The 11,599-nt window shown below is 46.2% G+C and overlaps 1 protein-coding gene across 1 annotated transcript; it reads left to right on the plus strand.

The window, feature by feature from the left end:
* The first annotated feature begins 3,535 nt into the window (after positions 1-3,535).
* IFT70B (intraflagellar transport 70B) lies at positions 3,536-6,065 on the plus strand. The gene has a single exon (XM_065637917.1). The coding sequence runs from the start codon at positions 3,581-3,583 to the stop codon at positions 5,579-5,581; it is 2,001 nt and encodes a 666-aa protein (XP_065493989.1). The 5' UTR covers positions 3,536-3,580; the 3' UTR covers positions 5,582-6,065.
* Positions 6,066-11,599: the final 5,534 nt, after the last annotated feature.

Consider the following 11,599-nt stretch of genomic DNA (forward strand, 5'->3'; position numbering starts at 1 on the left):
CCCCAAGGTGGGGGTCTCCCCCCATTTCCTCACCTTTGGACTGGCCTCAGAGCACTGTTGCCCACAGCAACACCCATCGCAGGGACAAGGAGGCAGCACCACTGCACCCTGACACACAGCTGAAGCTCCAACAATGTCAACCATCAATCAAGTGACTGACTGTAATTGCCTCCATCTATTTCTCCTGTCTTTCGGTATCTTTGCTATTGTCGGTCAAAATTCAGAAACTGCTGACTAATGTTATGGTTCTGTTCCTTCATCACAAGGAAGAAAATGAGAGAGCATGGCTAGATCTTTATCAAAACGTTCTCAGGCCAAATGAAGCAACCCTGCTGAAAACAGGGGGCACAGTGGTGCATCTCAGAACAGCATTTGGTCTCTCAAAGTGATAGAGCTCAATCTTAAAAAACAAACAAACAAAAATCTTAGACTTTTTTAACACTTAGCTTAGGAATCAGTGGGAGACTTGCATTTTTGAGAGAAAGAAGATTCTTTGTGGAAACAAGCAGCACAGTAAAGAAACATAGTCTAAATTTCTCATATCTTAAGATGGTGGAAAACACTTTCTAGCTAGTGCTTACAAGCTTGACAGACAGAAATTCTTTCAGCTTTTTATTATTTCTGATAGGGAAACATTTTCCCAGTACTTCAGTCAGTTTTGCCAAACCCCTCCAGGTGTCCTACTGACTAGCACTAACCACAGCCTGAATTGGGTCAGATTTCTTGTCTCATGAATCACAGGGCATGAGGTCTCACAGGAGCCAGCCAGCGACCCTCACTTGATCAGCAGAAGATGCTTGGGAGAAGACCTGAGTCTTCATCCCCATCCTCAAAGGTAGTCCAGGCCACACAGTAATTCCACTCAGGATTCCCACCTGTGAGTCTGCTTACCAAAATCAACCTTGCCTCACCACCAAAAAAACCCCAAATCAAACCAGAAATGCCCTAGCATTGCACAGGGTAATCCTGCTTGATTTGGAGCAGGCTTTTGAACTGTGGGTGCACCTTCTCCACCAGCCTGTGGGGAGTCACAAGGGTGGGCTTGTCTCCTGCCCCAAGCCCTTTACACATGAGTAGAGCCCCAATTTCTGTGTGACACCTGGGAGAAGCACAGAGGTGACAGGCTTTGGTGCAAGACCTCAGGAGGGTCTTGTATGTGTATTGTCCCAGATTAAAGCCCTCCCCTGCAACGCAATACTGTGACCGCACCAGAAACCCAAACGCTGTTCAAGGCGAGGAGCACCTGGGGAAGAGGCCCTCCTGTGGCTCAGACAGAAGACGGGTTTCCCACCTCCTGAAGTCCAAGAGGTGTCTTTGGCCACAGTTCAATAGTCGAATCAGACAGTTTCCCCTAAAAGTGTCCCATCATTTTGCCTTTCTCCCAGCCTGGGGCCTACAGGCAAAACAGAACAGCTTCAACAGAACATGATGGAGATGCACGCATCTGCCTCTGTCAGAACACTCTATAGCTCCTGTTCCAAGCAGAATCACAAGGTTAGGCAGCAGCAGCTCACAGAATTTTAAACTGAATTGCTACCTGCGGCAATTAGAGCCTGACCTCCCCCTGCAGCCCTGTGACAGCCAGCCCCTGCCACCTGCCGCGCCAGGGATCTTGCTGACAAGGTCATGAGTGTGTTTTGTGCCCCACAGAAAATAGCCATAGAGAAGCATGTTTCATTTAGCTCAGGTATTCCTTAGGTGGTGTCCTTGGTACAGCAGCTGCATTTTTCTGAACTGGTGACCTTGCTAATTCCTCCTTCTTAGAGTGCACTGCAATCTCGTAATGTGCCTGTAGTTACCAACAAAGCCAATACTAGTATTCACAAACTATTTTTGAAAACTGCAACCAGCAGTGCCTAACGTCATTTGTAATATTTAGACAAATTAATCCTAGTGAAAAAATAGGAGTGTTTCGGTCTACAGGCCAAATATTTATTTTCCCTTCATAGAATTAAAACCATTTTAGTTACTGATATATATCTTAGATGCTGATATATCATTCATGCATTGTGTGAAATTTTAGAACAGATTTACTTCAAGGTTATGTAAAACATATTAACAGAAATTTCCAATGCTGAGAGTGTTCTGGGAAACAAAACATAGAGCAAGAAGGTTTTTTATTGGCTTTGTCAAAGAAGCAGAAATTTTTTGAGAGTAAAATCATGTGAATGGTTTCTAATGTAACAATGAAGTGGGAGGTATAAATCAGCTGAGATGAGAGACTCCAGAGATTCCCATCACTTGAATGTTCCCGTATTGGAATACATACTGTATATTGCTTGTTAGCTTTACTTTCCAGGACTACTTTGTATTTAATTACCAATTCATAAGCACGCTGGCCACATCTTATAGTTGTAAGGAAAATACCATTTTAGGCTTCGAACCTTTGCCTATGGGAAACAACTGACAGAACAACAACAGAAATACTCTGTGGATGTTCCAATGCGAGTGAATCCTACAGACTTTCAAAATGTGTAACTTAAGACTTCTGCATCCTTTTCCTTTTTGCATTTTAAGACCATTACCCTCATTGTTTTGCTTTAATAGATCAAACAATGCTGACTCAGATTTTTAAAGCATGTTTTTGAAATGAACAACTTGGTTTTGTCTCTCTAAAAAAATAATAAATAATTTTAATGGCTTCCTGTGGTTTTTTTAGTATTTTTTTTCTTTGAAAATACCCCGTTGGGATGAATCAGAGCTGTATCTACTGATTACTGAACCACACAAACACAAGAGCATGAAAATGTGTGACTGAGCAGCCCACACACGATTTTTGACACATAAACCTTGCAGCACTCGCTCCTGGGAGCAAGCGCAGCTTCACTGGGTACACATGGCCTTAGCCTGGAATGACCAGAAAGCAAGTCTGGCCGGTGACTTTAGCAGAGCTGTTTACATGTACAGCAATTATACAGATTATACTGTCTGTGACACTGGGCATGCCACTGTTCAGTAAACATACTGCACAGAGAAAAAAAATCCCTCCAAAGAAAAATTACGTTGTTGAACTAGTTATGGAAAAGTGGGGTGTCACTACTACGTTTTTAAAGCTGTAGAAAAGCTGGCAGATTGTGCTAAGGTACAATCGACCTCCCTCCCACCAGCTGTAACACAGTTTGGACCTGCAGAGCGTATGTTTCATGTCCAAAAAGCCAAAGTCACCAATAAAATACTGGCCTGCATTCCAGGACTGCGCGTTTAGCATAGGGCCTGCTTTTACACTACCACTCGCTGCTCGACAGAACTATGAAATCTATTATGCAAGTTTTAGGTACAAATTAAAGGAGTTGGGGAAAAAAAAAAAAAAATCAGTGAGCTAATTTGGATTTCACTCGTTATTCTCCGCAGCTGCCTAAGTCACTGTCACACCGCACACGCTCAGGCCTGGGCGCGGCTCCTGCTTAAGCCGACCCGACCGGACCCGTCCCCGGGCGGCCCCACCAGCCGCTTCCGGGGCAGCGGCCCCGCTGCGCCCTCACCCGCCCGCGTGGGAAGTACTTCCGCTCCGCGGCAGGCGTTGCCATGGCAGCGGGGTCCCGGCTTCCGCTTCCCGTGCGGCGGGGCCGTGGCAGCGGCGATGAGGCCCGTGCCGGTGCCCGACGGGCAGTACACGGCCGTGGTGTACGGGCTGATCGGCGGCGGGCGCTACGCGGAGGCGGTGTCGCTGCTGAGCCGCGAGCTGCAGAAGAGCTGCCGCTCCCGGGGCGGCCTCTCCCTGCTGGGCTACTGCCACTACCAGCTGCAGGACTTTGCGGCGGCGGCCGAGTGCTACGAGCAGCTGGCGGCGCTGCACCCCGAGCTGGATGCCTACCGGCTCTACCAGACGCAGGCCCTCTACAGGGCCGGACTCTACGCCGAGGCCCTGCGGGCAGTGAGCCCGCTGCTGGACCTCCCCGCCTACCAGGGCCGGGCCCTGCGCCTCCAGGCCGCCATCCACTATGCCCAGGGCGACCTCCCGGCGGCCAAGAGCCTGGTGGAGGAGGCGCTGGCTGCCGCTGCGGATGGCGGCCCCGGAGCGAGCGAGGACCCCACAGAGCGGGCTGATGCCGAGATCAACCTGGGCTGCCTGCTCTACCAGCAGGGGCGGCACGAAGAGGCCAGCGTCAAGTTCGCTGGCGCCATGCAGGTGTTGGGTTATTGCCCTGAGCTGTCCTACAACATGGCGCTGTGCTGCTATGCAGCCAAGCAGTACGCCCCCGCCCTCAAACACATCTCTGATATCATAGAGCGCGGCATCCACCAGCACCCGGAGCTCAGCGTGGGCATGACCACTGAGGGCATCGATGTCCGCAGCGTGGGCAACACCCTGCTCCTGCACCGCACGGCCCTGGTGGAGACCTTCAACCTCAAAGCTGCCATTGAGTACCAGCTGCGCAACCTGAAAGCAGCCCAGGAGGCTCTCACAGACATGCCACCAAGGGCTGAAGAGGAGCTGGATCCAGTCACGCTGCACAACCAAGCACTAATGAACATGGACAGCCAGCCCACTGAAGGGTTTGAGAAGCTGCAGTTTCTTCTGCTGCAGAACCCCTGTCCACCAGAAACTTTTGGAAACTTGCTACTCCTCTATTGCAAGCATCAGTACTACGACCTGGCAGCTGATGTGCTGGCAGAGAATGCCCATCTGACCTACAAACTACTCACACCTTACTTGTACAACTTCTTGGATGCCATTATCACTTGTCAAACTGCCCCTGAAGAGGCTTTCCACAAGCTAGATGATTCAGCAGGGATGCTGACTGAGCAGCTGAGAAAACTCACGAAGCAGGTACAGGAAGCTAGGCAGAACTGGGATGATGAAGCTGTACAAAAGGCAATTCATGAGTATGACGAGACCCTGGATAAATATATACCTGTCTTGATGGCCCAGGCAAAGATCTACTGGGACATGAAGAACTACACAATGGTAGAAAAGATTTTCCGCAAATCAGTGGAATTCTGTAATGAACATGAGGTGTGGAAGCTCAACGTGGCTCATGTGCTCTTCATGCAAGACCACAAGCACAAAGAGGCTATTAGCTTCTATGAGCCAATAGTTAAAAAGCACTATGACAACATTCTCGATGTTAGTGCCATTGTGTTAGCCAACCTCTGCGTTTCTTATATCCTGACAAGCCAGAATGAAGACGCAGAGGAACTGATGAGGAAGATCGAGAAGGGAGAAGAGCAGCTGTCCTATGATAATCCTGATAAAAATACCTACCATCTTTGCATTGTCAATCTAGTCATTGGTACCCTCTACTGTGTGAAGGGAAACTATGACTTTGGTATTTCAAGAGTCATTAAAAGCCTGGAGCCATATAACAAAAAGCTGAGCACTGATACGTGGTATTATGCCAAACGGTGTTTCCTGTCCTTGCTGGAGAACATGTCCAAACACATGATCATGCTGCGAGACAGCGTTATTCAAGAGTGCGTTCAGTTTCTGAAGCAGTGTGAGCTGTATGGAAGAAACATCCCAGCTGTCATTGAGCAACCCCTTGAAGAGAAGAGAATACACAGTGGGAAAAATACAGTTACCTATGAAGCCAGGCTTCTGAGGGCACTGCTGTATAAAATCAATGGGTGGACTGCGTAAATGGTGTTCCCGCACAGGAGAAACAAGAACTTTGTGTTTGTTCTTTTCTTGGGCTTGTGAGGCCATGCTCACCCTGGTAGTCCATTAGTGGTATGGGTTTTTCTTGATTGCTTAGCTTTAAAGATTTTGTCCTGTATTTTAGCAGCATTCAGTGAAAAAGAGAACATTTGCATAAAATTAACATGTACCAAATAACTAGGGGCATTTTCAGTAATCTGTCATGTTAAATACACCTTAAGATGTGTCGACCAAAGACTTTATTACAGAAATACCATAGAGTTTTCACCTATAAAATACTTTATCCTTCTGAAATTTTGACCAAGGTTCTTTTCATTCATTGACAGTTGAAGATAATGCCCGCATAATTTATTGTTCATCTCTTCTAGCACAGAAATTGAAGAAACAGAATTGGTTTAGTTCTCCAATTTGTACCTGTGCATGAAATGTTTTTTCTGCTTTTTCCAAGGTATTTTTAATATGTTACAGCCTATGTTGATAGTATATTTAAATACAAAAAATGTCTTTAAAATAAAAAATCAGTCCTACAAAAGTTAACATTGCCTTTTCCTAACTCAGTAATATCGCACAAGTATTCTGGCAAACTGTATACCTAATATAAGGACCAGGAATATATTCCAAGAAGGATATATTAGGATGGCATTTCAGTTCAGGTCTACCCTTGGTTATGAGTCAGAGACACTGCCCAGTGCCGCCTCTTGGCTTCTGCACCCGCCAGAGTCCCCACGCCTGTGCCATCCGAGCAGCAGCTGTTGCCCCATAGACCTGTTTGGTAGCAAGCACGCACTTGGTAACACAGCCTGGCCTGCCCCTTTAATCCAAATACCATTCTCAGAACATAGCAGTCTCTGGTGAGAGACCTTGTGAATGTGAAATTATATTTTTTTATCATATTTCTCAAAAAGCATATAACTTCCATTTCCTGCAAGGCTTACATCTTCTACCATTCAATGGAAGAAATCTGCTTCTCAGTTTCCTCCTTGTGTTACTGTTCCTGCATTTCTCAACGCCTCTCTGAAACCCTGTTTATTTGCTTAATTCCTTTACTTGGCACTTCCATCACACTGGCGTCAGACAGTGTATTTTCTCAATAGTTTTCCCATACCTTTTCAACCATATTACATGTTCCACAGCAAAGTGAGACCAAAATACCTCTCAGTGTTATTGTGCAGTCTGGTTCTGTGCTCCTGGCTGCTCTCTTTTTTCTGTATTCTGCTTTCTGAAGCAATGCATGACCTGAAGTTTTTTTAAATAAGGATCAAAGATCCATGGCTGTAACTCATTTCCTTACCTTTGATACGGGCTTCCCGAAGAGCTGTCACAGGGAGAATTTTGGAATCAGGCTGTGTGTCCCTCAAAATCCAGTGTCTATACTGTGGTTTACCTGGAAAGAAAGAGGACAGCATTTTTGAAAGTTACTCTATTATAAAGCAATAGAATACTTAATCCTTCCAGAGATTAGTGTACATAAGGACTGAAGAGGCCTGCAACCATTTCAACATGCAGAAAGTCAACTCCTCTGATAGGAGAGAAACCTATCAGGACTGAGAATATCCTCTGTAGCTAAAGAAAATAGCCGTGGTTTAGGTAATGTTACAGTTTGCCCAAAACTTCCTATAACAGTAAAGTAAAAATAAATTTCACAGTGTTAAGAATGGGAAAATGTTTTAGAGAGGCTAGAGAGCAGGCAGGAGATGCAGCAAGGTGTCCCAGAGAGGCCTCCATAGCTCAGTACTAGCCCATAAAGCCCCCAGTTACGGTGATATTAAATATTTCCCACAAGTGCTTCCCCACAAGGAGGAGACCTGTGATTCCAGATCTTGTTCACCCCCATGAAGCACAGCAGCAGGCTGGAAAGTATGTTTCTAATTTACAGTGAAATTGTATTATATATTATGCAGCATAAACAGCATGACCTTTAAAAAAAAAAGGTTTTAAAAGTCATGCCACATAATGGCATCTAAAGTGCAGTAATAGGCAATGACTTCAGGAACATCAGCCCTTTATTTGATATTCATTGTGTGTATTCTGTAAAAGTCAATGGACATTTTTAAAAAAAAATCACTTAGCAGATTTGTGCCCGTGCAGATGTTGAATGCCCTCTCATGGAGAGCAATTTAGAGACTTTTCCATGGCTGACTGTTCAGGGATGTTCACATGCTCTAGTGGTTTCCATACAACTGGTGCGTGACATTCATTAGGGCACTGCAGCCAGGATTAGCTGCGCTAAGCGCTCCATTTCTTTCTTGCCTCCCGTGGCACGCAGGGCTCTGCCGGGAACAAGCGGAGGTGACAGGCTCGGCTGGCTCTGGCGCACACTGCCTGATCCTGCCAGCCACTGGGGAACACACAGGGCCCTCGGCCACAGGGTGGAAAGGGAGAGCAGCCATGCTGCTGTGGAAAAAAGTCCCCATAAAAGGACACAGAGTTGTGCAGGATCAGACTGTTTTAGAAAATACAGATAGAGGGCAGTCAGCATGTCTGGAATTTGCGTCATCCTGTTGCAACAGTGCAGACATACCAAAAAAAAACCCCACCCCACCCCCCCAAAAAAAAAACAAAAACAAAAAAACCCACCAAAACAACAACAACGAAAAAACAGATAAACCCCCAGGGGAAATGTCAATAGCAGCATTTTCTGTATTCTTCCCTTTTCCTTCTGTTTTTACTTGCTTTTCCTCCCTGAGCACACTGCACACCCTGACAGCCCAGGGCTTCTGCACAGGCTGGGCGATGCTGAACACCATGACCCCGATGCGGAGAAGCCCCTGCTGCTGAGAGGAGAGGAGGAAGCAGCAGAGCTGAAGCACAACAGGAGGAGACCTGAGATAGGTGCTTCCTCTTCTGCCGCATCAATGGATGCTTTGTGCAGGGTCTCCTCCCCATCCCAGCAGTATTTTCCACCCTGTCCACCACAGCCTCTTCCTCAGCATCAACCACCCAACCTTCCCGTGGCCACAGCCCCTGGGGTCACGCAGCTGTCATCTTTTGCAGTGTAAGGGTGTCGCTTCCTCCAGTGGCAAGCATGCATTTATAGCATCTCCAACTGCAAAGCACTTTGGTCATGAAAAGTATATAAATGTTACAACCAGTTTTATTATCATCTTTATACCACATTTAATGTTATCACTATGTGACTTACACACAAAATACATTTTTAAAGGAAAGCACATACATTTTTATTTGGAGAAAAGGGAGGACACCAAATAATGGTTTATGCTCCTTGAAAATATAGTAAAATCCACCTAAATTAATGCCCTGAGCCAGAACAGTAGTTCTTTTGTCCACAACCAAAAATCACTGTTTTCATTTAAAAGAATGCAAACAGAAAACACTCCCCAGAAACAGCTGACCGCATTCCCAGGGAGCTGCAGAGGGAAAGCAGCTGCAGATAAGCATGGATCCCTATAGCAAGAGCCTCTGCTATTTTTTTTGGTGGAAGCAAGGAGAAGGAAGCTCTCAGCCCTCTGTCACTGCATCGGCATCCAAAAGATGAGCGGCGTGAGATGCCTCCCACACACACCACTGCTGCACTGAGACCAATCTCCGGGTTTTTATTTGAACCAATAGCCTCTTTTGGACCATGTCCTTACGGTGCACCTTGTGAGGTGTTCTTGTCCTCAAACCTTACAAGGGCTTGCCACCTGTGATCTTTTTTCCCCAATTACCTGCGCAGTAATTACAGTGCACGCTGCACGAGCAAAAGCCTCAAACTGCCATTCTGTCAGCGGCTCCCCCGCACTAGCAGGTGGAGCAGGGGAGGCATGAAGGGCCTGAGATGTGATTTACTTCATGGCCCACCTTGAATCCCCTTGGTGCTCAAATCTCTGTAGTTAATCAAATGTCTGCTGACACCACCAGCGGAGGAGAGGTAGTGGATGCCAGGGACACTTGTGATCAGCTCCAGTGTCAGAGCAGATTAAAAAATTTCAGTAATCAAGGGGTGGCTGACTTTATGGTAAGAAAGATATAAAAGATGATACAAAAGAGTCTTTTTTGTAAAATTCTGGGAGAAGCATGATTAGAGTCTTACTTGGGGAAGTCAAGGGTATTTCTGCTAGGTAAGCAAGCCCTATGAGATGATGGACAAGGGAGAGGCATGTTATTTTTCTAAAAGTGGTAGAAGTTGCATAAAAGAATAGAAGCTGATTTGGGCAGCCCATTCCACAATATCTTACTTACAACATCCTGGTTTAGATGCCTGAGTTCCAAACTTCCACACACCCACATTGGCTTTAGCCTCCAGCAAAGGCAGCAGAATCTGGCCCTGACTGATGGTTTGCAGATTCAGGACACTGATGTGATGATGTGGCTGTGTGACCTGAAAGAACAGCACCGAAAGATCCATCTTCTCCTTTCCCCCAGGCTTTTCTTCCTTTATCTCCCTTTGGCCTTTCAGCAAATAAAACCTTCTCTAAATTTGGAGCCTCTGCTAAATCCTGCTATCTTCTAAAGGAATGAGTGTGTCTGGGACAAGGCGCATCTTCTTCACATCATGACGTGTAGTCCATACAGAGAAAAAGATAAACACATGAATACCATCTGGTTTACCAAAAACCAGTCCAAAAAATCAAATTTCCTGCAAACCGTCTTTTATTGCAAAGAGCTAAGAGAGAATGGTAAAACACCACCTTCTTTCACAAGCACAGCGAGGGGCACCTCTAGGCTTTCCTTGCACATCCACCACATCTAAATGGCAACCCTCAGTCAAGGAGCCTTTAGCAAGGTGCAGCCTGATGCTCATGTGGAGTGCACCCGTGTCAGTGCCTGCACAAGAGGCCCCATCAGCTTTCACAAACTGCAGGCTGCCCTTTCTGAGAAGGCACACACGGCTTTGTCACTCTGTGCTGCGGTGGGGACACAGGCAATGAAAGCTGGTAGCAGCAGAAGTGAACCTGGCTGGTGTCCTAGGGGATTGTGAGGAGGATTTCCACACTCGTGGAAATGGTGATAAGCCGGTTAGTATTAAAATCCTGCCATCTTCAATCAATTTGCTGCTAATCAGTAATATAAGAACATCTAAGTGTGCACACAGTCTGGGAGAGGCTGCAGGGAAATACTGAGACATAACTGATACAACAAACAGCTGTTTTGCAGTCCTCTGCCACTCATTCAAACACTGCAACCTTCCCATGATTCCCAAAGAAACAGTTTCTTAATACAGCAAAAGAAGCTTTCAGTCTTGACAAATTTTTAGGCTTTACTTTCAGCAAAACTACCGTTTTTTTGGATGATGCTTTCCCATTAAGTAGAACAATGGAGACATTTGGACTAATTTTCTAAAGAACTTTTGGATTAGCATAATTTTGCTAGACCTTGCCTGAATTTAAGCTAATAAAGCCCGCTCATACAGCAGACCTTGCCAAATCCAACAGCTTCAGTCCAGAATGTTTCTATTTTGGAGGTTCTTCCCCTAAATTCAGTATAGTTTATAGCCCAAACTGAAGCCCAGGGAAACCAATAAAAAAGTTCCCATTGACTTCAATGAGCTTGAAATTGGCACCTTAGAAAATATCAGTTTTCACAGACTGCTATTTCAAGCCATCCAAGAGCAACTTCTTGAAAAGTGCTGAAATGCTACAACCCAAATCCAGTGACAAATTTCCTTGTTCCACCCACTTAAAATACTGCTTAGAAGACAGCTAACCCCATGCTTCTCATGGTGCAACTGCTGCACGTTAAGAAAATACCACTGTTGCACAATGAGAGGTACAAGTCATCAGGGGATCCTGATCCTTTGCTGGACCCAGCCGGGCAGAGCCTCCACCAGCAGCCCACACAGCCTGTCGTGGCTCTGGGGACCCCCTTCCATGTAGCGTCGGATTGTCCCAACAGTGCAGCCCCAGCCCTGCGAGACACCCACGTCCCAACGGCCACCCCACCAGGAACTGCTCGGAGATGGAAATCAAAACACAAGCACCAGATTTTCTTCTGGAAGATGGGAATCAACACTCGGCACTGCAACCTTTAAAACTTCCCAGGGTGAATTTGCACACTGGC

Source organism: Caloenas nicobarica, chromosome 6 (genome assembly GCF_036013445.1).
Source record: "Caloenas nicobarica isolate bCalNic1 chromosome 6, bCalNic1.hap1, whole genome shotgun sequence".
In the NCBI taxonomy this organism is placed as follows: domain Eukaryota; kingdom Metazoa; phylum Chordata; class Aves; order Columbiformes; family Columbidae; genus Caloenas; species Caloenas nicobarica.

Bases quoted from the DNA above. Each gene is read 5' to 3' on its own strand.
- IFT70B (XM_065637917.1), top strand. From the start codon at position 3,581: ATGAGGCCCGTGCCGGTGCCCGACGGGCAGTACACGGCCGTGGTGTAC.